This window comes from Urocitellus parryii, chromosome X, assembly GCF_045843805.1.
Source record: "Urocitellus parryii isolate mUroPar1 chromosome X, mUroPar1.hap1, whole genome shotgun sequence".
Taxonomy (NCBI): domain Eukaryota; kingdom Metazoa; phylum Chordata; class Mammalia; order Rodentia; family Sciuridae; genus Urocitellus; species Urocitellus parryii.
In genome coordinates, this window is record NC_135547.1 from 75,473,638 (window position 1) to 75,500,861 (window position 27,224).

A 27,224-nucleotide genomic window follows, 5' to 3' on the forward strand; every position below is an offset into this window, starting at 1 on the left:
GTAGAATACTTGCCTAGCATGTGTGAGGCACTGGGTTCAATCCTCAGTACACATAAATATAAAAATGAAAGATATTGCTACCACCTATAAGTAAAAATTAAATATTTTAAAAAATAATAATTTCTCTCCTAATCTCTAATCTATGCCTTCTCCTGAAAATGATGCCAATTTTTAAAAACTGGTAACTGAGATCCAGTAAAGTTGCATGAACTGACATGAGAAATTTACCAGTTCCCTTCACCAATGACTCTTTTTGTTTGATTACCAAAAAATACACCAGTATTTTAAAAATGCCAATAGTGCTGGGGCTGGGGTTGTGACTTAATAGCAGCGCACTTGCCTAGCATGTGTGAGGCACTGGGTTTGATCTTCAGCACCACATATAAATAAATAAATAAATGGTACATCAACAACTAAAAAATATTTTTTAAAATGCCAACAGTGCATAGACTGGAAGACTTAATGTTGTTAGAATGTCAATAATTCCAAGGTTATCTACAGATTTAGTGCAATCTCTATTAAAATACTAATGACTTTTTTGAGGAAATTAAAATATCCATCTCCATCCTAAAATTCATATGGGATCTCAAGGAACCCTGTATAACCAAAACGATCTTAAAAAGGAAGTTGGAAGATTCGTGTTTTCTGATTAAAAAGCTACAGTAATCAAAATGTATGTAACTGGTGTAAAATAAATCCAAAACCAAAAACAGACAGATCAATGAAATGGAATAGAAAACCTAGATATAAACCTTTATATAAATGGTCAAATGATTTTTGACAAAGGTGCAAAGTCCATTCAATGGTGAAGGGACTGTCCTTTTCCACAGGGAAAACTGAATTTTCACATGCAAAAGAATGATATTGGACTTTTACCATAACTCATATACAAAAATTAACCCAAAATGGATTCAGAAGCTAAATGTGAGTACTAAAATAATTGTCTCTGGTTGCAGAAGTAATTGATCCTACATGTAGAAAACCCTAAAGAATCTACTAAGTAGGAGGCAGGAGGATTGCAAGTTCAAAATCAGCCTCAGCAACTTAGCAAGACCCTGTATCAAAATAAAACATAACAAGTGGGGAATGTGGCTCAATGGTTAAGGATCCCTAGATTTAATTCCCTGTACTCCCTCCCCCCCAAAAAAAATCCACCAAAAAGTGGTGAGAATAAACAAATCCAGTGAAGTTTCAGGATACAAAATCAACATTAAAAAATCAGTAGCATTTCTTTATATTGCAATGAAATATCCAACAAGGAATTCAAGAAAACAATTCAATTTATTCTATTGTGAAAAAATATGCAATACTTAAGAATAAATTTAAAGAAAGATCTGTAAGCCATAAATTATAACACAATGATGAAAGAAATAGAAGATGACAGAAATAAATGGAAATATATTCTATGACCCTGGATTAGAAGAATTAATGTTGCTAAAATGTTTATACCACTTAAAGTAATCTATAGATTCAAGGTAATACCTATCAAAACTCCAATAGCATTTCTCACTAAAATATAGAAAACAATGCTAAAATCCACATGGAACCACAAAAGAACCTAAATAACCAAAGACATCTTAAAAACAAAGAACAAAGTTGGAAGCAGCACATTTTCTGATTTTAAATTATACTACAAACCTATAGTAATCATAATAACAGGGTATTGGCATAAAACAGACATATAGATAAATGGAACATAATTGAGAGCCCACAAGAAAACTTAGACATAATATACAATCAACTAATTTTTGACAAAGGCACACAGAACACAGTGAAAAAAGTACAGTCTCTTCAAAAAATGGTGTTTGGAAAACAAAACATCCACATACAAAACAATGAAAATGGACCCTTATTGTACAACACACACAAAAATCAACCTAACATATGTAGAAGACATATGTAGAAGTGTAATAATTGAAACAATAAAACTCTCAGAATAATAAAATAGGTCACAAGCTCCTTGACATTGCTCTTGGCAATGATTTTTTTTTAGATAGGACACCAAAAGCACAGGCAACAAAAGCAGAAATAGATGGAACTACATAAACCTAAAAAGTTTCCGCAGAGCAAAGGAAGCAATCAACAAAATGAAACCAACAACACACATAACAGGAGAAAATATTTGCAAACCATATATCCAATGAGAGATTAATATCTAAAATATATACAACTCTATAGCAAAACTCCCATAACCTAGTTTAAAAAGGGCAAAAGACCTGAACAGACATTTTTTTCAATGAAGACATACAAATGATGATCATATATATGAAAATGTGCCCAGCATCTCTAATCATCAGGGAAATGCAAATCAAAACCACAATGAAATATCATTTCACAGTGTTAATGGCTATTATTAAAAAAGGCAAAAGATAGCAAGTGTTGATGAGGATATGGGGAAAAGGGAACCATTATATATTGTTGGTGAAAATGTAAATTGTTAAAGCCATTAGGGAAGATAGTATAGAGGTACCTCAAAAAATTAAAAATAGAACTGCCAGCAATCCCACTTCTGGGTATATATTCAAAGAAAGTAAAATTATATCTAAAGAGATATATGTACTCCCCTGTTCACTGCAGCTTTATTCATAATAGCCAACATATGTAAACAACCAAAATGTCCATTAATGGATGAATTTTAACACAGGGTGTATTTACATATACAACAGAATATTATTCATCCTTAAAACAAGGAAACTCTCTCACTTGCAATGACATGGATGAACCTGGAGGAAATTATGTTAAATAAAGTAAGTCAGACACAGAAAGATGATTACTGTATGACTTCACCTCTATGTGGAATTAACAAAGTCAAACTCATAGAAACAGAGAATAGAATAGTGGTTACCAGGATGGGGGATGTTGGTCAAAGGGTACTCACTTTCAATGACAAGATGAATAAGTTCTGGAGACTTAATGTATAGCATTGTAACTATAGTTAACAATAATTTATACTTGAAATTTGCTAAGATGGTAGATCTTAAGTATTTTCACCCCCAAAAAGGTAACTATGTGAAGTATGGATATGTTAATTAGCTTGATTGTGATAAATATTTTACAATGTACATATATATCAAAATATCACATTGTTGGCCTTGAATATATAAAATATCAATTATATACTTCAATAAAATTTTTAAAAGATCTTGTTTACAAAATATTGAAAGGTGTTTCTGATTCAATACTAAGAAAACAACTATTAAAAATGAGCAAAAGAGGGCCGGAGTTATAGCTCAGTTGAGTGCTTGCCTCTCATGTGTGAAGCAGTGGGTTCGATTCTCAGCACTGCATATAAATAAGTAAATAAAATAAAGGTCCATCAACAACTAAAAATATTTTTAAAAGATCTGAAAAAACATTTCACAAAAAGGAACACATGAATGACAAGCTTATGAAAAATGTTCAACATTATTAGCCATTATAAAATGCTGATTAAGGCCAAAATGTGATATAATTCCACCTATCAAATGAAAAGAGGCTAACAATATTCAATTTGTGTCAGAATACAGAGGAACTGGAACTCTCATATATTGCTGGTTGAAATGTGAAATAAAAATTATAACTATTTTGAAAAAAGAGTTTGGCAATTTCTTGAAAAGTTAAACATATACTTTACCATCTAGACTAGCCATTTCATTTCTAGGTCTTTACCAAGGCAAATGAAAGCATATGTACATAAAAAGATATGCACCTGGATGGTCATAGCAGCTTTATTGAATTGTCCCAAACTGGAAACCATCAAAATGTCCATAAGCAGGTGAATAAACAAATTGTGGCATATTGGTCACAGAATAAAAAAAAATGAACAATAGCTACATGCAACAACATGAAGGGACCTCAAGAAATTATGGACAGAAGCTAGAATGAACAAGAATCAGTGGCATATACCTAAAATTCCAGCTACTTGGAGGCTGAGGCAGAAGGATTACAAATTTGAAGTCAGTCTGGGCAACTTAACAAGACTCCTTCTCAAAATAAAATTTAAAAAATCAGGTGGGGTGGGGCTGCAGTTGTAGTTTAGCAGTAGAGCGCTTGCCTAGCATGTGTGAGGCACTGGGTTCAATCCTCAGCACTACTTAATAATAATTATTATTAAATAAATAAAATATTATAATAAGTGATATCCCCTCTCTTCCTACACACACATACACACACAAGTGAGCAGGGGAGCAGGAGTAGCTCAATGGTAGAACACTTGTCTAGTATGTTCAAGGTCTTGGATTCAATCACCAGTACAGGGGTAGGTGGAGAAAGAAGTCAGACTAAAATAAATAATGCTGTATTTCATTTATATAAAATTCTAGAAAATACAAACAATGTATAGTGGCATTTCTTGATTAATAGTTGTCCAATGAAGGAGAGATAAGAAGGCTATTAATAGTCACAAGGAACTTTTAGAGTTGATAAATATGTTTATTATCCTGATTTTGGTAATGGGTTCATAAGCATGTGTGTGTGTGTGTGTGTGTGTGTGTGTGTACATGCACATTGTGTATGTATAGTCAAAACTTCTTGAATTGTATACTTCTTCTAAATATATGCACTGGATTGTAGCTTTAATAAAATTGTTTATTTTTTATCCCAATACTGGGATTGAACCCAGAGGTACTCTACCACTGAGCTACATTCTGGGCCCTTTATTTATTTTTCCATATTTTTGTAGGTAGAGGGTAGTTTTGATTTGTATTTCCCTAACTGCTAATAATGTTGAATATTTTTCATGTATTTGTCGGCCATTTGTATTTCTTTTGAGAAATATCTATTAGTTCATTTGCCTATTATTTAATTGGGTTATGGGGGGGGTTGTAGTTTTTGAGTTCTTTATATATTCTGGATATTAATTCTCTGTCAGAAGAGTAGCTAGGCAAAGATTTTCTCCCATTCTATAGGTTCTCTCTTCACATTCTTAATTGTTTCCTTTGTTGTGCAGAAATTTTTTAATTTGATGTCATTCTATTTATTAACTCTTGGCATTCATTCCTGAGTTTTAGGGGTCCTAATGAGAAAGTTGTTGCCTGAGCCTCTATGCTGGAGTGTTGACCCTACATTTTCTTCTAGGAGTTATATAGTTTCTGGTCTAATTCCTAGGTCTTTGATCCATTTTTTAATTGACTTTTTTGCAGGATGGGAGATAAGGATCTAGTCTCATTCTTCTACTATGGATAATAAGTTTCCCAGCACCATTTGTTTAAAAGGCTGTCTTTTCTCCAATGGATGATTTTTTTTGAGAGAATTTTTTAATATTTATTTTTTAGTTTTCGGCAGACACAACATCTATCTTTATATGTGGTGCTGAGGATCGAACCCGGGCTGCACGCATGCCAGGCGAGCGCGCTACCGCTTGAGCCACATCCCCAGCCCTCCAATGGATGATTTTGATACCTTTGTCAAGGATCAGATGACTGTAGATGTATGGATTTCTCTCTATGTCTTCTCTTCTGTATCAGTGGTCGTGTGTGTGTGTGTGTGTGTGTGTGTGTGTGTGTGTGTTTATGCTAGTACCATGCAGTTTCTGTTACTATAGCTCAGTAGTATAATTTCTTTGGCTATTCTTGGTCTTTTGTTCTTCAAAATGAATTTTAGGATTGTCTTTTCTAGTTCTGCGTAGAATGCTATTGGTATTTTTGTTGAGGATTGCACTGAATATGTATTTTTGGTCTTGATAGTATGGCTGTTTAAACAATATTAATTCTGCCTATCTATAAACATGGAGGGGAGGTCTTTCCATCTTCTTGTGTTTCCTTCAATTTCTTTCTTCAATGTTCTATACTTTTCATTCTGTAATGAAAGGTCCTTTACCTTCTTGGTTAGATTTATTGCTAGGGTGTTTTTATCAGGTTATTGTAAATGGGATTGTTTGCCTGATTCTTTCTTAGTAAATTCATTATTGATGCATAAGAAAGCTATTGCTATTTGTATGTTGATTTTGTAACCTGATATTTTGCTGAATTTGTTTATTAGTTCTAGCAGTCTTCTGGTGGAATTTTTTGGATCTTCTAAGTATAGTATCACACCATCTATAAACAATGGTTATTTGACTTCTTTCTTTTCTATTTGTATCCCTTTGATTTTCTTCTCTTGCCTAATTGCTCTAGCTAAGTCAATTTCTAATTTTGAGACAGTTTCACTAAGTTGCTGAGGCTGACCTCAAACCTGAAATTCTCCTGCCTCAGCCTCTGAGTAGCTGGGATTATAGACATGTGCCATTGTACTTGGCCAATAAAGTTGTTTTTTGAAAATAACAAAATAAAGGAGAATTGAGTATTTCTTGGCATGATTCCTAAAAGAGGGGAGTAAAGGCAACTAGAATGGTCATTATGAACTTAGCTATATCTTGTGTAGAGAATCTTTCATATGGATATTGCTCTAAAGCAATGTTGCATCTCTAAGGAATGTACCAAATGATCACTTTCAGGTTATATCAGAATTTCTGCTCCTTGGGATTAGTTTCATAGAAAATAAAGGGTATGTTTGCTAATTATAGCAAATTGTTTAAATTTATTATTTGTTAGAAATATAGGGCATATAATTGATTCCTTAATGGAATAAGAACTATAATTCTTATAATAGTGGTAGACATATAGATATCACTGAGCTTCTGGTTTGATAATAATGGACATTTTTCCATTTCAGATTTTGTACATATAAATAATTCATACATATACAGAAAATTCATACATAAAAGGCATCTTTGCACTGAATCCTAATTTTAGTCTATAGCTGAAAGACCTGACTCTGGTTGCAATTATTTGCTTTATAGTTTTTAAAAAACACACTTCAGTATATAGCTGGTTAATCTGCCATTATGAAGTTCCTAAAACTTTTAGAAGCAACTGAAGCCTTGTATTATTTTTCGTCTGTTGCTATAAATAATTACCACAAACTTAGTCCTTAAAACAACACATTTTAGGGGCTGGGGTTGTGGCTCAGTGGTAGAGCGCTTGCCTTTCATGTATGAGGCACTTGGTTCAATCCTTGGCACCACATAAAAATAAAATGGTTATTGTTTCCACCTACAACTAAAACAAATATTTTTTAAAAAAATATTTAAAAAACATATTTTAATCATTTCACATTTCTGAGAGTCAGAAATCCATGAAAAGCTCAAATGGGAATTGTGGTTAGAGTCTCATAAATCCAAAGTCTAGGAATTGTCCATTTTGCTTTCTAATCTGGAAAATGTAGGGGAGAATCCACTACTAGGTTCAGTCAGGCCATTGTCAGAATTTAGTTCTATGAGGTTCTGGGCCTGAAGTCTCATTTCCTTGCTGGTTGTTGACTGATATATTTTCTCAACTCCTAGAGGCCATCAGCATTCCTTGGCTCATGGTTCACTATATCTTCAGAGTCAGCAATGGTGTGTTAAGTACTTATTATATTTTAAATAGTTCTGATTTCCCTTCTGTATTCTTTTTTAAAATTATATATATATATATATTATATAACTTGTAGATTAACACACAGTATGTTTATTTATTTTTATATGGTGCTGAGGATCGAACCCAGTGCCTCACACATGTGAAGCAAGTGCTTTACCACTGAGCTACAGCTCAACCCACTTCTACATTCTTAAGGGCTCATGTGATTATGTTCATGTGATTATAACAGGCCCACCCAGATAATTCAGGATAATCTCCCTATTTTAAATTTAACTGATAAGTAACTTTATATACGCAAAGTCCCTTTTACTATATAAGGTAATATATTCACAGTCCCGGAGATTAGAGATTACATTGTAGAAGCTCATTAGGGGACATTATTCTGCTTATCAAAGGCCCCAAAGTCAAATGACTGCCTGAGAGCCCATGGTCATTTAGTTAATAGCAAGAACACATCCCTCTATACCACCCAGTACTTCTTCCTGATATATATGCATAGCACACGTCACATAGTATTTTTTAACATATTTTTAGATGTAGATGAACACAATACCTTTATTTTATTCATTTATTTTTATGTGGTACTGAGGATTGAACCCAGTGTTTCACATGTGCTAGGCAAACACTCTACCACTGAGCTACAATCCCCTCCCCTGTTACATTGTATTTTAATAAATCATTCCTTTAAGGCTGGGGATATAAGTAGACTGGTAGAGCACTTGCCTCGCATACACAAGGCCCTGGTTTCAATCACCAGCACCATATACACACACAAAAAAAAAATCATTCCTTCAATGCCTGTAAATGGGCTCAGTGTTAGTAAAAATTGTCCTTCAATTTGCTCTTAGCCAAAGCACAAAAGTGATGCTGATAAAACTATTAAAGAAGCTAAAGACAGCATCTTGATTGTGTCCACAACAGACTACTAAGCTCATGTAAAATAGTGAATGTGAATTTCATTCTGAAGGCATACAGCTCAACTTGGGAAATTAATTCTAATGTTTTTTTCAAAAGTAAAAACAGCTAAATTCTATTGACTATCATGTTTGAGGAATTTTATATCAATTTATTTAATCTGCAGGCAATCCAAATAGGTAAATACTATTAGTGTATTGTAAACTGAAGCATATATATAGTTTAAACAATTTACATGAGATTAAGCACCTGCAAAGTGGAGGAACTAGGACTTGAATCCATGTAATCTGACTCTAGAATTCACATTATTAACCATCAATCTATGCTCGATGAACATGTAAATTAAAACAACAGAATGAGCTCAATTATTTACCTCAAAAGTAATAGAATAAATATATAAGAATAAACTACAATTGGAAAATATATTTTCAGTGGCCAAAAACTTTGAAGGGTTTCTGTAAATAAAAGCAAATGCAATTAGACTGTTGGAAAATCAGTGATGCAAATACTGAAGCCCACAGAAACAAAAAGGGGTAGTGTTCGATAATAGCTAGCCCCCCCCCAAAAAAAAATATCCTAGGAATACCCACAAAGTGGGAAATCAGAACAATTGATGATCGTCTTCAAGGAACTAGTCCAATTCCCTGTTATGTGCATAAGGATTAGAGCCCACTGAAGTTTGAGCCCATGTTCTACTGTCAAATACCATTCTAAATGATATAAAGGATCAGTTATGGGGGTCCTTCCAGCATAAGCATAAGATTCAGGGAGATTGAAGACTTGAATAAAAGGACCATGAGAGAAGAAAATCAGCACAGTAGTGAAAATCCTCATCTGGCAAGAGAATACATTTCCTACTTCCCACATCAAAGTGGTGGTAGAGGATTAGTGTTCCTAGCCCACTGTAATGGCTGACATCTAAATCTGTCCTCCCAATGAATTACGTATGCTTCCTAGTATTCACAACCTTGTATAGTTCTTTCCCCTTGAATCTGTACTGATTCTGTGACTTAATTTTAACACTGCATGACTTCTGATGCTAAGACATAAGAAGTCTTATAGCTTCTTCCTGGGCTCTTGGAACTCTAGGTAAAAATAACCATGATATAAGAAGTCCAACTACCTTGAGGATGCCGTGCTGTGAGGAATTATTATTAGACAAACAATGAGAAAGATGCCTGAAGAGCCTCCAGCTGTTCCAACCATTCCCAGATTAGGCCACAGGCATGGGAGTGAAGAAAATATATTAAATACTCAGCACAGCTAAGCTTTTAGAATCAAAAAGTTTAGAATCTGAAGTTCAGATGACTCTAGCAGTAGCCCTTATCTGACTGCAACCCTATGAGATCCCAAACAACAACCACCCAAGTTGAACACAATAAATCTATAGAACTATGACACAATAATAAATTAGTGACTCATAACACTAAGTTTTAGAAAAGTGCCTGGCACAAAGCAAGCCTCAAATAATTGATAGCTATTATAAAGATGATGAAAGTTCCTACTAAGTCCAATATTCAAAACCATTATTTTTCTCAATCCTCATTCGTTACTGTTCAAATAAATTCTATACATGCATTTTATATTATTTACTACCAGCTCTTCCTGGACTCTGTATCACTCTCGTGTCTGTTGCTACCTATCTATGTTCTTCTTCTGCTTTCTTGTTCCCACTCCCACCCACAACCAATTATAAATCCTTAGTCTTCCTTCATTATGTCTTTCACTTGTTTCTCCTTTTTCATTTCCTATTCTGGAATCTCTGAGAATATGATGCCTCATTTGTATAGTTTACAACAGGAGTTTATTTGTATAGCTTATGGCTTCATTGTGGACATGTTGAAAAAAAAAGATAGTTCCTCAAGATAGTGAGTAATTTGCCAGCCTAACACTAAGATGGATAAGAAAACAAAAACTGCAAGAGGCAGTTAACCAACTCAAAACAATATTAATTTAATGCCAAATATGTAGTCATGAGATTCAATGGTTTTGTCTTCATAAATCATCCACTAATTAGACCCTCTTTGGTGATAGAAAAATATTCTATTGGTTTCATAATTATGAGCCAGTATTTCCCATTAGGCTGTAAGCTCTTTGAAACCAGGGACAGTATATTATTTAATCTCTGTGTTTTCACTGCCCAACAACAAAATGGTATTTTACTGTAGAAACTCAGATGTGAAAAAAATGAATTTCTACTACTATCAACTTAGTTCAGGCTCTGATCACTTCATATTGAGCTACTTGCAACAACTCTTAATTAATCTCCCTACTCTTAACTGTCCCTCTCATTTTCTTACATATTATTGCTATTGGCATAATAGCATGTCACTATCCTATTTGAAACAACTTTCAATAGGTCCCCCTTTGCCTCCATCACAGTCTTTTAACATGATATCAACTCTGATGTATACTAACAGCTTTATGTTTGATTAAACTCTTTATATAAAATCTAAGCTACAGCCTCTTTGATCTATTAATCATCATATTCTGAATAGACCATGTTGTTCCCATACCTACTTATGCTAAAGCCCATCCTACAAATGTCCAAACTTCTCCTTTCCATTTACTTAAATCCTATCCCACCTTCACAGTCTAGATCAAGTCACACCTTCATAGAAGCCTCTATGATGTTACCAGTCCATAATGGCAAGGTCTTTTCCTGCATTGCCTTAATTGTTTTCTTTACAAATACCTCTTTCTGGAAAGCAAGATTTATAAGTTTCCTGAAAGCAGTTCCTATGTCTTCCACATGGTGCCCTTTGCTTAAAAGATGCTAAATATTTTTTTAAATACCTTTAGTTATGGATGGCACAATACTTTTATTTTATTTATTTATTTTTAATGTGGTGCTGAGGATCAAACCCAGTGCCTCAAACACACTAGGTAAGCGCTCTAACACTGAACTACAGCCTCAGCCCCTAAAATATGCTAAATATTTTATTGGACAAAATTATTGTACCCAAACCTGCCTTGTGCTCAGTCTGACCTTCCTGCCAAAAATTCCTAGTCCTTTACCTATGTAAATCTAATCCATTTCTAAATTCCTACCTCTTCAATAAAGCATTTTCTGATTAATAGTAATCTTTTACTCTCCTCTAAATTTATATAATTTATCCCCTATACTATACATTTCTCAAATCTTGCATTTTATTGTTAGTTAATTGATCAAACATATATATGTTTAATTTACCATAGCAGGCTGTAATTTCATTAAGAGGAATGTCTATTTCACATGTTCCTGTTTATCTACAACCAAACCTCAAACAAAATGTCATACTATGTACATTTTCATTGATAAAATAAGCTTCAATGTACCAAATGCGCTAAGGAAAATTGAACTCTAAAGAAATCAATCATTTAAAAATCCAACTCCTCTTCCCATGTCAAACACCCTAAAAACATGTCCACCAAAAGACACAAACCATCTATCCCAAGAAAATATACTGAAGATTCAAGAATTAAGTATATTTTCTGTGCCACCTTCATTTCCTACATACTGGATCTATGATTCCTAAAAATAAATTCATTTTAAAATTTTCAGTACAACAAAATCTTCGAATGTCCATTGAGTATATCATATGGATGTTTAACCTCAAACAGAAGAGGAGATGAAAGACCTACTGTAATAATTCTTATCAACAGTCAGATAAGATAGTAGCTATCACCTGGGAATATCCATATGAACATCATTAATGAAAATCTCAGGGGCCAGTGAATATTTGCCTTAATTTCTTTGTGACTAGTGATAACTTTTAAATCTAACTCATGAAGGAATTGTTATTGAGAGGATGGAACTCTCAGTATTGAACCTATCTTATTTTCTATACATCTAGCATGCCATTTCTGCAACTTCAAGTACTTGTATTAGAAGGATATATTTAATTTACTTTTAAATTTTTACTGTATTCCTAAGTATGAATTTACTGTATCTTTGGGCCAAAAATTTGTTGGAGACAAGCAATTCCTATTTTTATAATTTAAGTCTATAGGAATATATCTGTCATGTTAAATTTTCTCTGAGTAGAACTTTTCAGGAATTCATTTAATAAGTAGAGTTGGAGAGAGCTCAAACATATTTTATTATATTATCCAACAGTATGTTCAAAAACTATTACATTAATAAAATAACATCAGGCCTTGTGCCACAGGAAGGATGGGGGAACAAAGTGGTTAAGCTGCAAGATATTCTGTTATTCATCTTGATGAGCATGAATAAATTGCTTCTCCTCTATCTCCTAAATCTGACTTTCAAAGATTCTGATCTTGACTTTCACAAGCCAGATGCTGCTCTCCTCTGTTCCTGATTTTAGTCTGGCAATGTCAATTTGATTTCCTACATTCTTGTTCTGTATTTTTATTTGCTGCATGATTTTCCTAGATCACTATGTATAGATTTTTAAATTCTATCTTGGTAGTTTCATTCCAATTCAAAATAACTTTGATTATTTGATTTGTTATTACTGTCATTGGAATGAACAGTAATTGATTAACCCTATCCAATCAGTAATTAAAGGAAGGGCCCTAGCCCTTTCACCAATAAGAACATAAAGATCTATACTAAGATTAGAACAGGAAAATTTATGTCCCCATACAGATAGGAGTCAAAGGAAAGAAAAAAAGCTAAAAACAGGTTATCTGTTTGGATAATAAGTTCTGATATGATCTTTTAAAAACATTTTCATTACAGTCATGGTAACTTTGTAGAATTTAAAAAAAAAAGATATAATGTTTTAAGAGAATTAAAGCCCAAGGTAAGGAGAAAATAACAGTAACTTAGTTGCTATAGTAGAATTCAGGGCCCAGGATCAAAAACATTTGCATTATAAGGGACTAAAAGAATTTGTGAAGGAGACAAATAAATGGGGGTGGGTAATGAAGACTGGAGACAGAAAACATTCTGATTTTTTAAACAGGCAGTACATTCCCAAGCCTTGCTAAAAGTAGGGGCCACAGAGCAATTGTTTTAGCATAACCTGGGAACATGTTAGAAATGGAGATCACACCCGCTTTCCTGACCTACTGAATTAGAATCCGCATCTTAACAAGATATTCAGCTAATCATATAAACAACAGTTTGAAAAGCACTAAACACAAACTAGCAAGGATTCTCTGAGAAAAGGGCAAGACAAATTTGTTTTATCTTTTACAAGTTTACATATATGATAAAATTAAAGAGTAAATAGAGGGCTGGGGTTGTAGCTCAGTGGTAGAGTGCTTGCCTCGTATGTGAGGCACTGGGTTTAATCCTCAGCATCTCATAAAAATAAATAAATAAAATAAACATGTTGTGTCCATCTAGAACTAAAAATATTTTTTTTTTAAAGAGAGAGTGAGAGAGGAGAGAGAGAGAGAGAATTTTTAATATTTATTTTTTAGTTCTTGGCGGACACAACATCTTTGTTGGTATGTGGTGCTGAGGATCGAACCTGGGCCGCACGCATGCCAGGCAAGCGCGCTACCACTTGAGCCACATCCCCAGCCCCCTAAAAATATTTTTAAAAAAGAATAAACAGATATAATCAACCAATTTCAGAAAAAAAATGACTCACAATAACAGAATATCAAAACATCTACCCAATTTTCTAGAATCTAAAGGATATGTTCTTCCCTTAAATAATACCATATACTATGAGGACCTCATAAGCATATAACCTGAAATTGTCTACTCTATAAAAGGTGAAACTTGAACTAGGAGCAGTTCCACATGCCTGTAGTTCCAATAATTCTGGAGGCTGAGGCAGGAAGATCACAAAAATTTGAGGCCAGCCTAGGCAACTCAGTGAGATCCTCAGCAATTTAGTGAGACTGTCTCAAAACAACAACAAAATAATTAATTAAAAGGATTGGGGATGTAGTTCAGTGGTGAGGCACCCCTGGGTTCAATTCCCCAGTATAAAAATGAAATGAAAAAAGGTGATGCTTGATTATAAAAGTTGAATTTTTTAAAAAGATCACCTAAAAGATAATGGTATTTTCATCCATTTTAGGTATTCAAAATTTTATGTATTCAATATATACAATACCAATACATATAATATCTATGTATTCAAAATTTTATTTCTGCATCAAAGTCAATCATCAGAAAGCAACGTTAGCTTAGTCAATTGCAGAAATGCATTCACTTTCTAACAGTCACTGTTCTTGCATTTAGCTTTTGTTGCTAAAAACAACTTCTCTATATAAATTATACTGATGTTTTTGCTATAAAATTATTATTAAAAGCATTGTCCATTACGCTACTGCTATACCACCTACAGATGTTAAATGTGCAAAAAAAAAAAAAATGAGCAAAGAAGACTGGAAGAAAAATCACCTTTCAGATATGAGGGTTTTTTTTCCCCCAGGGTTGGGGATAGAACCCAGGACCTCATATGCATGCTGGGAAAGCACTCTACCACTGAGCCATATCCCTAGCCCTCAAACTTTGTTATTAACTGAATGACAGTGAAGCATGTTAATATAGTAGAAACAGGCAAGAAAATATAAGCTATATTTTAAATTTGAAGTCTAAAAATATGAATACTTAATTTATTAAAGTTTCCCTTTGAAATCAATGATTCCATTTTGAAATAGAAACCCAAAACCCCTTCTTCTACACCAATAAGTCAATGTCCACACAGGCTTATAGAGAGAAGCAGATACATGAAGTGAAATGTAGGTACTGTTATCAAGAGGAAGACAGAATGAATGAATGACAGAGGGCTAAAAATAACAAATGTCTGCTACATCTAATATTCCAAAGTTGTCTAATTAGGATTCAGTACCATACTACACTGAAATCCAATTCATTCAATTTGTAGCTCATTATTCATATTAGTAATATTAATTGAGAAAGACAAAATGATGTTTTCATTATCTTAATGTTAGAAATCAGAAAACTTTTAGAATTCAATCTTTAAAGCCTATGATTGTGAGCATGGAGTTCAGGTAATCATTTCCATCTCTGGAAAGCAATTTCAGCACAGAAAACTGAGCCAGATTACTCCTTACCAAATGAGTTTCCCAAAGAGTGACTTCATTAAGAACATGTGAATTAAATTTTACATCTGTGTTATTACTTAGGGGCACTTCTGCAGAAAGAGATTCAGAATGTTTATATAGGTTGTCATATTCACTGAAAAGGTCAAATCATTGAGGTGAGGCAAGGATTTTTCCTTGGATGACAAATTAAGCTGAATTTGCTCAGCAGTTCAAAAAATATCTCTTCAGCACCTGTCATAAATGCTGTGTTACATTATCCAGATCTCCCTTTCAAGACTAAAGTATTTTTTCTCCATTGTTCTTTGGTAACTTGCGAGGTTGAAAAAAGCTACCATACCCATTGGATGGCCAACATCCAATGATAACCAAAACAGGGCTATAAGGCTCAATCCTCTCACTTTAACTTAGGACAATCCTGAGGGACCATCACAGCTTCAGAGCTCCTCGTGAGTAAAGGTAGGCCTTGTCACAATAGTTCAACCCAACTCCTCCCTTTATTTACTCTTTTCCTTTCCCTCACAGATGTTGATTCTGAGAACACACCTTAATAAACCACTTAAACAAACCTCAATCTCAAAATCTGCTTCCAGGGCAACCCAACCTGTGACACACCACATCCAACTAAGCCCCTCTAACCTACAAGAAACAGTAGCAACTATTGCATTGAGCATCCAATAATTTTAAGGAGGCATGATCTCTGTTGCAACCACAGAATAATTATTCAGTGCACATGTATAATTACTGTATCTACAAGTTTTATGTTTAGCTTTTTAGGACAAAGTGTTACCTGGTGAATTATACATCAATATGCCCAAGTTTTATTGCCTTAAAAATACTGCCACCTTGGATTTAAGTTTTAAAACAAGCTTTATTTTAATGCTAACCATTGCAGAAATACTTTCTGTAATTATACTTAAATTATTTTGACCAATCTACATTAAACTTAAGACTCAGGAACTATGTTCAAAAGTTCTATCATATAAAAGTTCTCATTGACACCAGAAACAAATATGCCTTACAGGACAGTGTTATTTATTATGTCTGTGCAACAGAAAATACCACAAAAAATTATAATCTTCAAGCAACCTGTCTGATAAATTCTCAGCCATATTTTCAATGTGCCAACTAACAGCATTTCTGTTTAGCTTTCCACTTGAAACTTAAGAATACACGTGTTGTTATCTCACTCAATAGATGCTCTTTTGTAAATGTGTATCAGTAAACCTAATGCCTGACAATCTTTTTCCTCAATATAGCTGCATTTTACAATAGGATTGCTTTTTTTTTCCACTTTCCAAAGTAAACTCAGTAGAAATTTTGCTCCTTTTCTTGAATTCAGTTTTTCATTACATACCTTGTCTGTGCACTGGTCATAGTTTCTATTATATTTTATTGTACAAAGTGTTTTTAAGTTGTAGTCATGCCAGGCACAGGGGCACATACCTATAATCCCAGCAGCCCAGGAGGCTGAGGCAGGAGGATCTCGAGTTCAAAACCAGCCTTAGAAACAGTGAGGTGCTAAGCAACTCAGTGAGACCCTATCTCTAAATAAAATACAAAATAGGGCTGGGGATGTGGCTCAGTGATCCAGTGCCCCTGAGTACAAACCTTAGTACCCCCCCCAAAAAATGTTGTAATCATTTGACACAATTTGTTTGTATATTAAACATACAAGAATTTTCTTTTACTTCTATCACAAAGAAATCTGTTCTTTTCCATTTTCTTGAGAAATACCTTTACAAGTCTAGCTTCCATTCTTCCACTTTAGAGATGTGGGTGTCATGATATCTTATTTCCCTCTTATATCTTCTATAAAAATAATAACAACATACAGAAATGATAAAAATGGGCAACTTGACACATAGAATATGAGAGAAAATTGTATGGACTACTGCAAACAGGAGAATACATCCAATGTCTAAAGGTGGCAACTGCTACTTAACTACAAATGATTTTTGCTTACTATTTCCAGATTTTTCAATGTTATTCAAGAGAAACCAGAAAACCTGACTTTTATGTTAAATTTAATGTTCATCCATGGAAACTTTATTAGTCATTGTGATTGGCATGTTTGTTTCCTCTTCTCAGGGTTCCAAATTTTTATTTAAATTTTAAAAGCTTTATTATACTAGAACACAGAACACTGCCAATTATTTTTTTTTGGAAAGAAAAAGGACAAAACTTTAAAACAACCCAAACTTTAAAAAACTAAAATTAAGTGAATTTCTTTTTTTGTGAACAGAATAGAGGAAATTAGACTATCTGGCTAAATAATTAGGTGGATTTATATTAGGTTCAATGATTGTTCCCCCAAAAAAACATCAATTAATGGGTTGAAGTTAACCTGAAAATTAGTCTGTGCTGCCATGAGGGTTCTGGCCTCAGTTTTACCCCCATTTATCAAGTTAGATTAGGAGTCAGCAACTATGACCTGTAGTCCAGCTGTTTAGTTTTATAAAGTTTCACTGGTGGATCCAGACATGGTGGCATATGCCTATAGTCAGCTATTCAGGAAGCTAAGGTGGGAGGATTACTTGAGCCTAGGGAGTCAAGACCAGCCTGGGTAATAGAGCAAGACCTCCTCTCAAAACAAAAAGTGTTTTTGGAACATAGTCACATGTTTCACTTGTTTCATATATGGCTACTGTAAAAGCAATGGTAAAGTTGACTAGCTGTGACAGAAACTATGTACTCCACAAACCTAAAACATATTCTATCTTGTCATTTAAGAAGTTTGTGGATCCCTGAGGTAGATGAAGACAGGTGGCATGACTATCAAACCTGAAGATGACACAAACGAGAAGGGATTGTTAATATACTGCATGATAATTGAAATTCACAAAAATCAGAACATCTAAAAAACAGGCTGCAACAATCAGACTGATATTTAGTAGGTGGGGGCTGGGGATCTACCTCAGTTGGTAGAGTGCTTGCCTTGCATGCACAAGGCCCTGGGTTCAATCCCCAGCACCACAAAAAAAAAAAAAAAAAAAAAAAAAAAGAATGGCTACTGGGAACTTACTCAACCATAAAAGTAAAGGATGTGGAATTCAGGCATTAAGAGCAACTGGTGTTATAAAAATATAGTTTTGTAAGTCTAGTAAAATAACCACATGATGTGGCTGCCAGAAAAGATCCAATTTTCCTTTTCTTTTCTATTTTTGGTACTGGGGATTGAATCCAGGATTTCATGCATGCTAAGCACACACTCTACCTCTGAGCTACACCCACAGCCCCAGAAAAGAGCCAATTTAAATTTTGTCAACATTAAAAGAAATATTGGATCTAGAATAGTGCTGTCCAATAGAAATCCCTGTTAAATGGAAATGTTGTCTACCTGTGCTGTCCAATAAGGTTACCATAGCTATAAGTGAGACTTGATACGTGGCTCTTATGTTTAAGGGACCAAACTTTAAATTTTATTTAAATAGCTACACGTGTCTGTTTGCTACCATATTGGACAGTACAAGTTTAGAACATTTAGAACATGAAAAGTATATGTTATTGCTTGGACCACATCTGAATATTGTGTTCAGTTCAGTTACCACATTTACTCAGGAAGTAACTACATCATGAACAATGTTAAAATGAACTGAGGAAGAGCTGACAAATTAAAGATTTAGATGTTGCCATGCAGTAATCCTGGGATGTTTTACTACTAAGCAACATCCCCAGCCCTTTTTATTTATTTCTTATCTTGAGATTGGGTCTTGCTAAGTGACATAGGTCCTCACTATGTTGCTAAGGCTGGCTTCAAACTTGTGACCCTCCTGCCTCAGTCTTCTGAGTCACTGGGATTATAGGCATGTGCCACCATGCATGGCCCTGATTATTTTTTTGTTACAGCTTTATTGAGGTATAATTCAGACACCATAGACTTTATCCATTTAAAGTACACAATTCAATGGTTTTTAGTATACTCTCAGAGTTGTGCAAGTATTAATCAATTTTATAACACTTTCATCATCTACAGCCCTGGATAATCACTCTTCTTTTTTCTGCCTGTAAATCTGCCTATTTGGTACATATCATATAAAATAAATCTTACAATATGCATTTTTTGTGTGTACTGGTTTTTCACTTAACATGCTTTATAGTATGGGTATACCACATTTTATTTATCCATTAATCAGTTGATAGATATGTGCATTGTTTCCACATTTGCCTATTATAAATGAAGCTGCTGTGAACACTGGTATACAATATTTTTGTGGATCTATGCTTAGAATTTTCTTGGTTATAAACTTAGGAGTGGAATTTCTAGATACTATAGTTTGGAGATGTGCTTTGCTCCCCAAAGGTTCATGTGTTGGAGGCTCAGTCCCCAGAGTGGCAGTGTTGGTATGGTGCAGAACCTTTAAGTGGTAGGTCCTAGTAAGAGATCCTTAGGTGATTGGGGTTGCTGTCCTCTTAAAGGAATACTGGCGCTCTGGAGTAAGTTCTCACAACAGTGAATTGTTATAAAATCCAGATCCAGAAGCTTAGTTTGTCTTTGGCTTCCAGTATTAAAATGTGACCACTTGCTCCCACACACACTCCCACTGTTGCCATCACCCATGATATGATAAAGTCAAGAAGGCCATCACTAGAACTGAAGCAATGCCAGTTGCATGACCTTGAACTTTCAAACTATGTGCTACACAGTTTCTTCATAAGTAGCATGTCACAGATATTTTATTATAATGACAAAAAGCTGACTGATATACAGGGTCATATGATAACTCTGTTTAACTTATTGAATAAATAACACAGTTTTTCAAAGAAGTTGCACCATCTTACATTCTCACCAACAGTATACGGGGATTACAATTCTCCACATTCTTGTCAATGTTTGCCATTATTTTTATTCTTATTTTTTTGGATGGGGAATTGAACCCAGGGGTGCTTAACCACTGAGATACATCCCCAACCCTTTTTATTTTATTTTATTTTTTTGAGACAGTGTCTTGCTAAATTGCTTAGGGCCTTGCTAAGTTGCTGAGGCTGGCTTTGAATTTGTAATCCTCCTGTCTCAGCCTCCTGAGCCGCTGGAATTACAGGCAGATGCTACCATGCCTGGCTGCCATTATCTTTTCTATTATAGCTAACCTAGTAGATGTGAAATGTCTTCTCATTGTGGTTGATTTGCATTTACCTGATGGCTAATGATGTTGAGCATCTTTTCAAGTGCTTATTCCACAGTGATTCTTAAGACATTAAAGTTTGAGAATCACTAAAATGTCTATACAAACTTCAAGGTCCCTTTTGACATTAATGATCCCATGAAGATAAACACAGAGAAGCATATAACTTGTAAATATGTATCCATCCATCCTTCCTGTTCTACAGGACTGGCCTGCATTTTATTCTTTTTATTTTATATTAAAATATTAATATGACACTTAAAATTAACTTTATTATTGAATAAAGAAGTAGTACCATCTTCTAAACTGTTCACCACAATGATAAATATTGTGCTCTCAAAATATGAGTGTGTGCCTGTATATATTCAGTATATGTTAATGAAAACCACAGAAAATGTTAAACTTTAGAAAAAGGAAAATCAATTCTTCTATACCTTTCATGATCCATCAGCAGTTTAACAATATTCAGACAGAAGTTTAAAGGCATATCAAAATGTAGTATTTCCATGACAGCTAACAAAGAGAAAAAAATACAATCATCATATCAGTTTTATTTTTTAAGAAAACTTAGCTGTTTTCATCACCTTTCCTCTAGTCAAAATTTACATACTAAATGTTTGCTATATACCATATTTTGCCTAGCAAATTATAAAAATCTTTTTTAAGTACTAATATCCAAAGCTAGAAAGAAGGTAGTGTCATAGGCAAAGGAACCTGGTACCATCCTTTTGAAAAGTAATTTGGCAATACTACATGCTAAAAACACTACAGTTAAGACCTTAGAATCTGAAATCAGGTGAACCTAAATTTGATATCACTTGCCACCTGTATGACCATAAGCAAAGTACTCAACTTTTTGCACCTTAGATTTGTCACCTGTGAAATGGAGAATATATTACCAACCTTTTAGTTTTTTGAGAAGACTACATAAGACAATGTATGGAAATTATATGTACCTAGCACTTAATAAACATTACACTCAATAAATGGCAGTTACTATTACTGTTATTCACATTACTTCAGAAGTTGCACTACTGAAAAGTCATCTGAAATAAATATGGGAAAAGGTTTTTGAACAAAAATGTTAAAATCAGTATATATTATTATTTTTAATATTTATTTTTTAGTTGTAGTTGGACATAATACCTTATTTTACTTATTTATTTTTATGTGGTGCTGAGGATCGAACTCAGGGTCTTGCACATGCAAGGTGAGCGCTCTACTGCTGAGCCACAACCCCAGCCCCAAAATCAGTGTATATCATAATAATAGAAAGGAAAAATAACCCAAATATGCACTATACGATAGCCTTAAACTGTTATGCAACCATTAATATTGCTGAATATAAGATAACATGGGAAACTGAATATGCACTGATTGAAAAATGTTTCTAAGACTAGTATGTGAAAAATTGGAAAACAAGGTTATATGTACTATATGATTATAATTCTGTAAAACACACAAGAAAAAAAACTGAAAATGCTAAGTGACTGTGTTTAGATTCAATGTGTATTCTCTGTGCCAGGCACTGTCTTGCTGCTGTAAACCCAGAAAACAACACACAAAAATCACTGTTCTTAGAAAGCTTATATTCTAGATGGTAGAACTATGGAAATTTTAATATCTTCCAAAATCTACTTTGATGAGCATGTGATATCCTTTCATAATAAAAAAATTGTATATTTTTAAATTTTCACCTTTTTTGCTGTAAAAAAATATCAGTAGCCTGGCATGGTAGCACAAGACTATAATATAATCCCAGAGGCTTGCAAAGCAGAGGAAAGAGGATTATAAATTCAAGACCAGCCTGGGCAATTGAGCAACATCCTATCTCACATGAAAAATAAAAGGGCTGGGGATATAGCTCAGTGATAGTGCACATTTGGGTTCAATCCCCAGTTCTGAATTTTATAAAAACAGTGAAATTCTAATGACAGTAATTATGTTAACCATTGTAAGAGTACAGAACTTTTACTAGTAAAGAAATGAAGCGACTAAGGCTGGGGATGTGATAGAGCACTAGGGTGTGCCACGCCCTGGGTTCAGTCCTCACTGGGTGTAACACCTAGCACAAAAATACTATAAAATGCAAATTTCATAATTATCTCAATATATAAAAATAAAAATTAATTTTATTATTTTAAAATATTAAAAACTTGGATTCAGGGAAGTCTCCTAATTTTTTAAAAATATTTATCTTCTAGTTGTAGTTGAACACAATACCTCTATTTTATTTATTTATTCTTATGTGGTGCTGAGGATCGAACCCAGGGCCTTGCATGTGTGAGATAAGTGTTCTACTGCTGAGCCACAACCTCAGCCCTCCTAATTTCTAATCAAACTTTGTCACTCTAACAGTCTCCAAATTGAATTAAGTAAAAACAATCAAGGAAAAGAATAATTTCACTTTACCTTGCTTTGTTTTGGATTTTTTTTCCTTAGGTATATGAGAAGCAGACCTTAAAGTGAAATTATTCTTGGGGCTGAGGATTCAGCTCAGTGACAGAGCACTTGCCTAGCATGTGAAAGGCCCTTGGTTCAGTCCCTGGCCCTGAAGATAAAGTTAATCTTTTTTTTTTTTTTTGTGGTGGTAGACAACTTCAGAAGGTTTGGGCAGCTATAATTCTCTGCTGGACTAAAAGAAAACTGATTGCTTTTATTCAGCTTTTTTTTAAACCACCTTTTAAATTTGCACCTATTCTTTATTCTGATTCTTCCAGGTTGGTAATCTCTTTCCTATGTGATCAGTTTCTTTCTCAGCCATCACCAAATTATATCTATTGTTAGTATACTACAAAAGATCTTGTCTTCAACAAATTGGTGATATTTCAAAATTGTGTACTCTTTATACACAGAGATGATACCTTCAAGGAGTTCTTCATTAGGTGTTTCACCTTTCAAGAGGATTCTCATCTTTAAGAAAAGCCCAGCTGGATTTAAATGTGCCTATTTTAGACAAAGAAACCACAATGATATTATAACTCTGGAATATAAAAGACAATTTTCAAGTAATTACCTGCTTTATTCAACCACTGAATGATGACTCGGGATCAAAGGAATTCAAAATCATAAAAATCATATAATAACATCTGGTCTATTCCTGAGGATATTTTCTGATATTTTATTCAATCTAAACAAAATAACATGAGGAAAAGAATATGCAAACATTTCCATAGAGTGACAAATATTTAGTGGCAAGGTCAATTCTTAAACTGTGTGAATCATAGATAATATTCTTCATAAGCAAAACCTCAAACATCACTTAGATTTATTTTCTTTTGAGACTTTAATAAGTAAAGCTCTTTGTAAACAATGTTAGAATGAAATGAAAAAAATATATTGTCTTTTCTACAAGATATATCTGTGTTATTTACCATTAGTAACAATTTTCTCTGAATGATATTTCCAAGTCACTGTTATCTGGCCCCAATTAATCTGTGATCTCTTTCTTGGTTCTACATTTATCTGACAAGGTACATCTTTAAAAAACAGGCTAAGATTAAAAGTGCAGCTTAGGCCCATAGAAAAGAACCTTCCTCTCTATAATGCCAAGTAGCCTCTACACAAACATTGTATTCATTGGATCCATACTCTGCAAATAATTGCAGTTATTCATACATTAAGAACGAATGGGGGACGGGGCTGGGGTTGTGGCTCAGCAGTAGAGAACTCGCCTAGCTTGTGCAAGGCGCTGAGTTAGAATCTCAGTACCATGAAAGAAAGAAAGAAAGAAAGGAAAGAAGGAAGGAAGGAAGAATGGAAGGAAGGAAGAATGGAAGGAAGGAAGGAAGGAAGGAAAGAAAGAAAGAAAGGTATTGTATCCCACTACAACTAAGAAAAAAATTAAAAAAGAAAGAATAAAAGGGGGGGGGGGCTGCTGCTGGTGTTGTGGCTCAGTGGTAGAGCACTTGCCTAGCAAGTGTGAGGCACTGGGTTCAATTCTCAGCACTGCATATAAATTAATAAATAAAATAAAGGGCCATCAACAACTAAAAAATATTTTAAAAAAGAATGAATAGGAGGAACCAGGAATGGTGACACACACCTGTAATCCCAGCAACTAGGGAGGTTGATGCAGTAGGATCTCAAGTTCAAAGCTAGCCTCAGCAACGTAGCAAGGACCTGTGCAGCTGAGTGAGACCCTGTCTCAAATTTTAAAAAGGGTGAGGGATGGGGATGCAGCTCAGTGGTTAAGCACCCCTCATTTGAGGTTCAATCCTCATTTCCAACAACAACAACAAAAAAGTATGAATAGGAAGGTAGGGAAAGTAAGCACTGATAATAAAAGGGTTGAAAATTATAGATGACATGAACACAAAGAATAAACTAAGCCTGACAATTTCAACTATAACATTACCATTGTGTTGGTGAGTTTTCTAATACTATAACAAAATACTTGAGATAATCAACTTAAAAAGAGGAAAGGTTTATTTTGGCTCACAGTTTTGGAGGTTTCATTCCATGGTTGGTTGACCCCATTGTTTTTGGGCCTGGGGAGCATCATGGTGGGAGCACATGGTAAAAAAAAAAAAAAAAAAAAAAAAGCCTGTTCACCTCACTACCAGGATACAAAGAGAGAGAAAAAGGAGGGGAAAGAGACCCCAACTCCACACTCCCCTTTAAAGGCACACCCCTAAAAGACCTGAAACCTCCCACTAGGCCCCACCACTTAAAGGTTCCACCATCTCCCAATACTGTCATAAACTGGGGATTAAGCTATTAACATATGGATATTTGGTGAACACTCATCCTAAGAATAGCAATAGCTTTTCCTATAGGCACATCAGAATGTATACTGGGTTCAAATTCATTTTACCTTCAGAGATGCATAAGTCTTATAGATTTGGCAGACTGTTTTCCTTAAGTATGCCATATGCACACAATTTATTCCACTTTTCTCTGATTTTATTACTAAAAAATCTCCAAAAATGGACACTATGCTTTGTTGTATCATCATGTTTTTGTTTCTATAAAAAATCTGCACTGTGTTGTCCATATTTACTATCTCCTTAAACTATACTTTCAGAAGTCATCAATGATTGTCTGTTAAATCTATCAGCTCTCTCCCTACTATCTTGTCTTCTCTGTAATTTTTTATCACCAATGTTTCTCAGTCTTCTTCCTTAGATTTTTATTTGCTTTTCAATAACCAGTAGTTATTGAGAAACAGGCTCCAGATACAACAAACATAACAGGGTAATTATTGTGAATCCTGTTTTGCAAATGATAACTTGAATAGCTTACCCACAGTCACGTGATAAGTGATAGAGCTGAAATTTGTATTTGAATCTGTTAGACACAAAAGACACTTAATCTATCTTGGGTCTGCATATTACCTGAAAGCCTTAAAAATAATATAATTTTTTAGTATAAAGCATATCATATATATATACACATACCTAAATATATAAAACATATATGTATAGTTTATAGAATACTATAGTTTGAATCTGAAAATGTCCCCCAAAGGTCCATATGTTAAAAGGCTTGGTCTTCAGCCTACAGTACTATTGAGAGGTGATGAAATGAAGAGATGGGACCTAGTTGGAAGAAGTTAGATCACTGGAGACATACCCATAAAGGAAATATTGGGAACCTGGCTACTTCCTCTTTCTCTCTTTCCTTGTTCTTTAGGCAACGTAAGGTGAATAGACCTCCTTGTCACACATTCCTTCCATGATGTACTACCATTCTGCAGGCCCCAAAACAATAGGCCAATTGACCATGGATTGAAACCTCTAAAAATGTCAGCCAAAATAAATCTTTCATGGTTTTAAGTTGATTTGTCTCAGGTGTTATATCAATAATAGGATGATGACTGACAACAATTTGCATTATGAAAAGTTTCCATTTCAACATAAATTTAGTATCTGTTTAATGAGGTCATAAGTAAGCAAACTGTTTTTTTTAATTTGTTCTAATTAGTTATACGTGACAGTAGAACACATTTTGACACATCATACATAAATGGAGTATAAACTTCTCATTCTACTGGTTGCACGTGGGCAAAATGTGTTTTATTTTTTTTTTAAAGAGAGAGTGAGAGAGGAGAGGGAGAGAGAGAATTTTTAATATTTATTTTTAAGTTCTCGGTGGACACAACATCTTCATTTTGTATGTGGTGCTGAGGATCAAACCCGGGCCGCACGCATGCCAGGCGAGCGCACTACCACTAAGCCACATCTCCAGCCCGGCAAAATGTGTTTTAATAGGTACTCTAAGTAATACTTTTTACATGCTAAAGTTTAAGAATAATTATTTTGTGGGTTTCTGTTGTATGAATATATCACAATTTATGTGCCCATTTTGCCTTGGCCATTTGAATTGCTTCCAACCCAATTGATAACATGAAGTAGCATGGTATTAGCATTCAGTATAGTTCTCCACAAAGCCTAGAATTTCCTTTAAAGTATATACCCATGAGTAAATTGTTGGCTGACTGGGTATGACCAAGTTCAACTTTATCAAGTAATATCAAACTGTTACTCATAGTGGTTGCTCAAGTCTCAACAACAACAACAAAAACAAACAAACAAAAAAAAAACAGGAATAAAGAGAAATTCCTCAGGGCTGGGGCTGTAGCTCAGTGGTAGAGCACTTGCCTCACATGTGTGAGGCACTGGGGATGATCCTCAGCACCACATAAAAATAAATAAAGATATTGTGTGTCCATCTACAACTAAAAAAATTTTTTAAAAAGAGGAATTCCTCAACCTAATAAAGGGCATCTATAAAAAAACCCTCATCTAACACAACACTTAGTAGTTAAATACTGAAAGCTCTACCCCTGACACCAGAAACCAGTATACCTGCTCTTGCTACTTCT

At 34.3% G+C, this 27,224-nt stretch overlaps 1 protein-coding gene across 1 annotated transcript in view; it reads right to left on the minus strand.

The window, feature by feature from the left end:
- The window catches only part of Tex11 (testis expressed 11), a 290,767-nt gene that overhangs the window by 142,842 nt on the left and 120,701 nt on the right, over positions 1-27,224 (minus strand). Inside the window, exons 10-11 of the mRNA XM_077793635.1 lie at positions 23,263-23,344; positions 20,833-20,911 (exon numbers count right to left, since the gene is read on the minus strand). Coding sequence (XP_077649761.1) covers positions 20,833-20,911; positions 23,263-23,344 — 161 coding nt within the window. The remainder of the gene's footprint in view (positions 1-20,832; positions 20,912-23,262; positions 23,345-27,224) is intronic.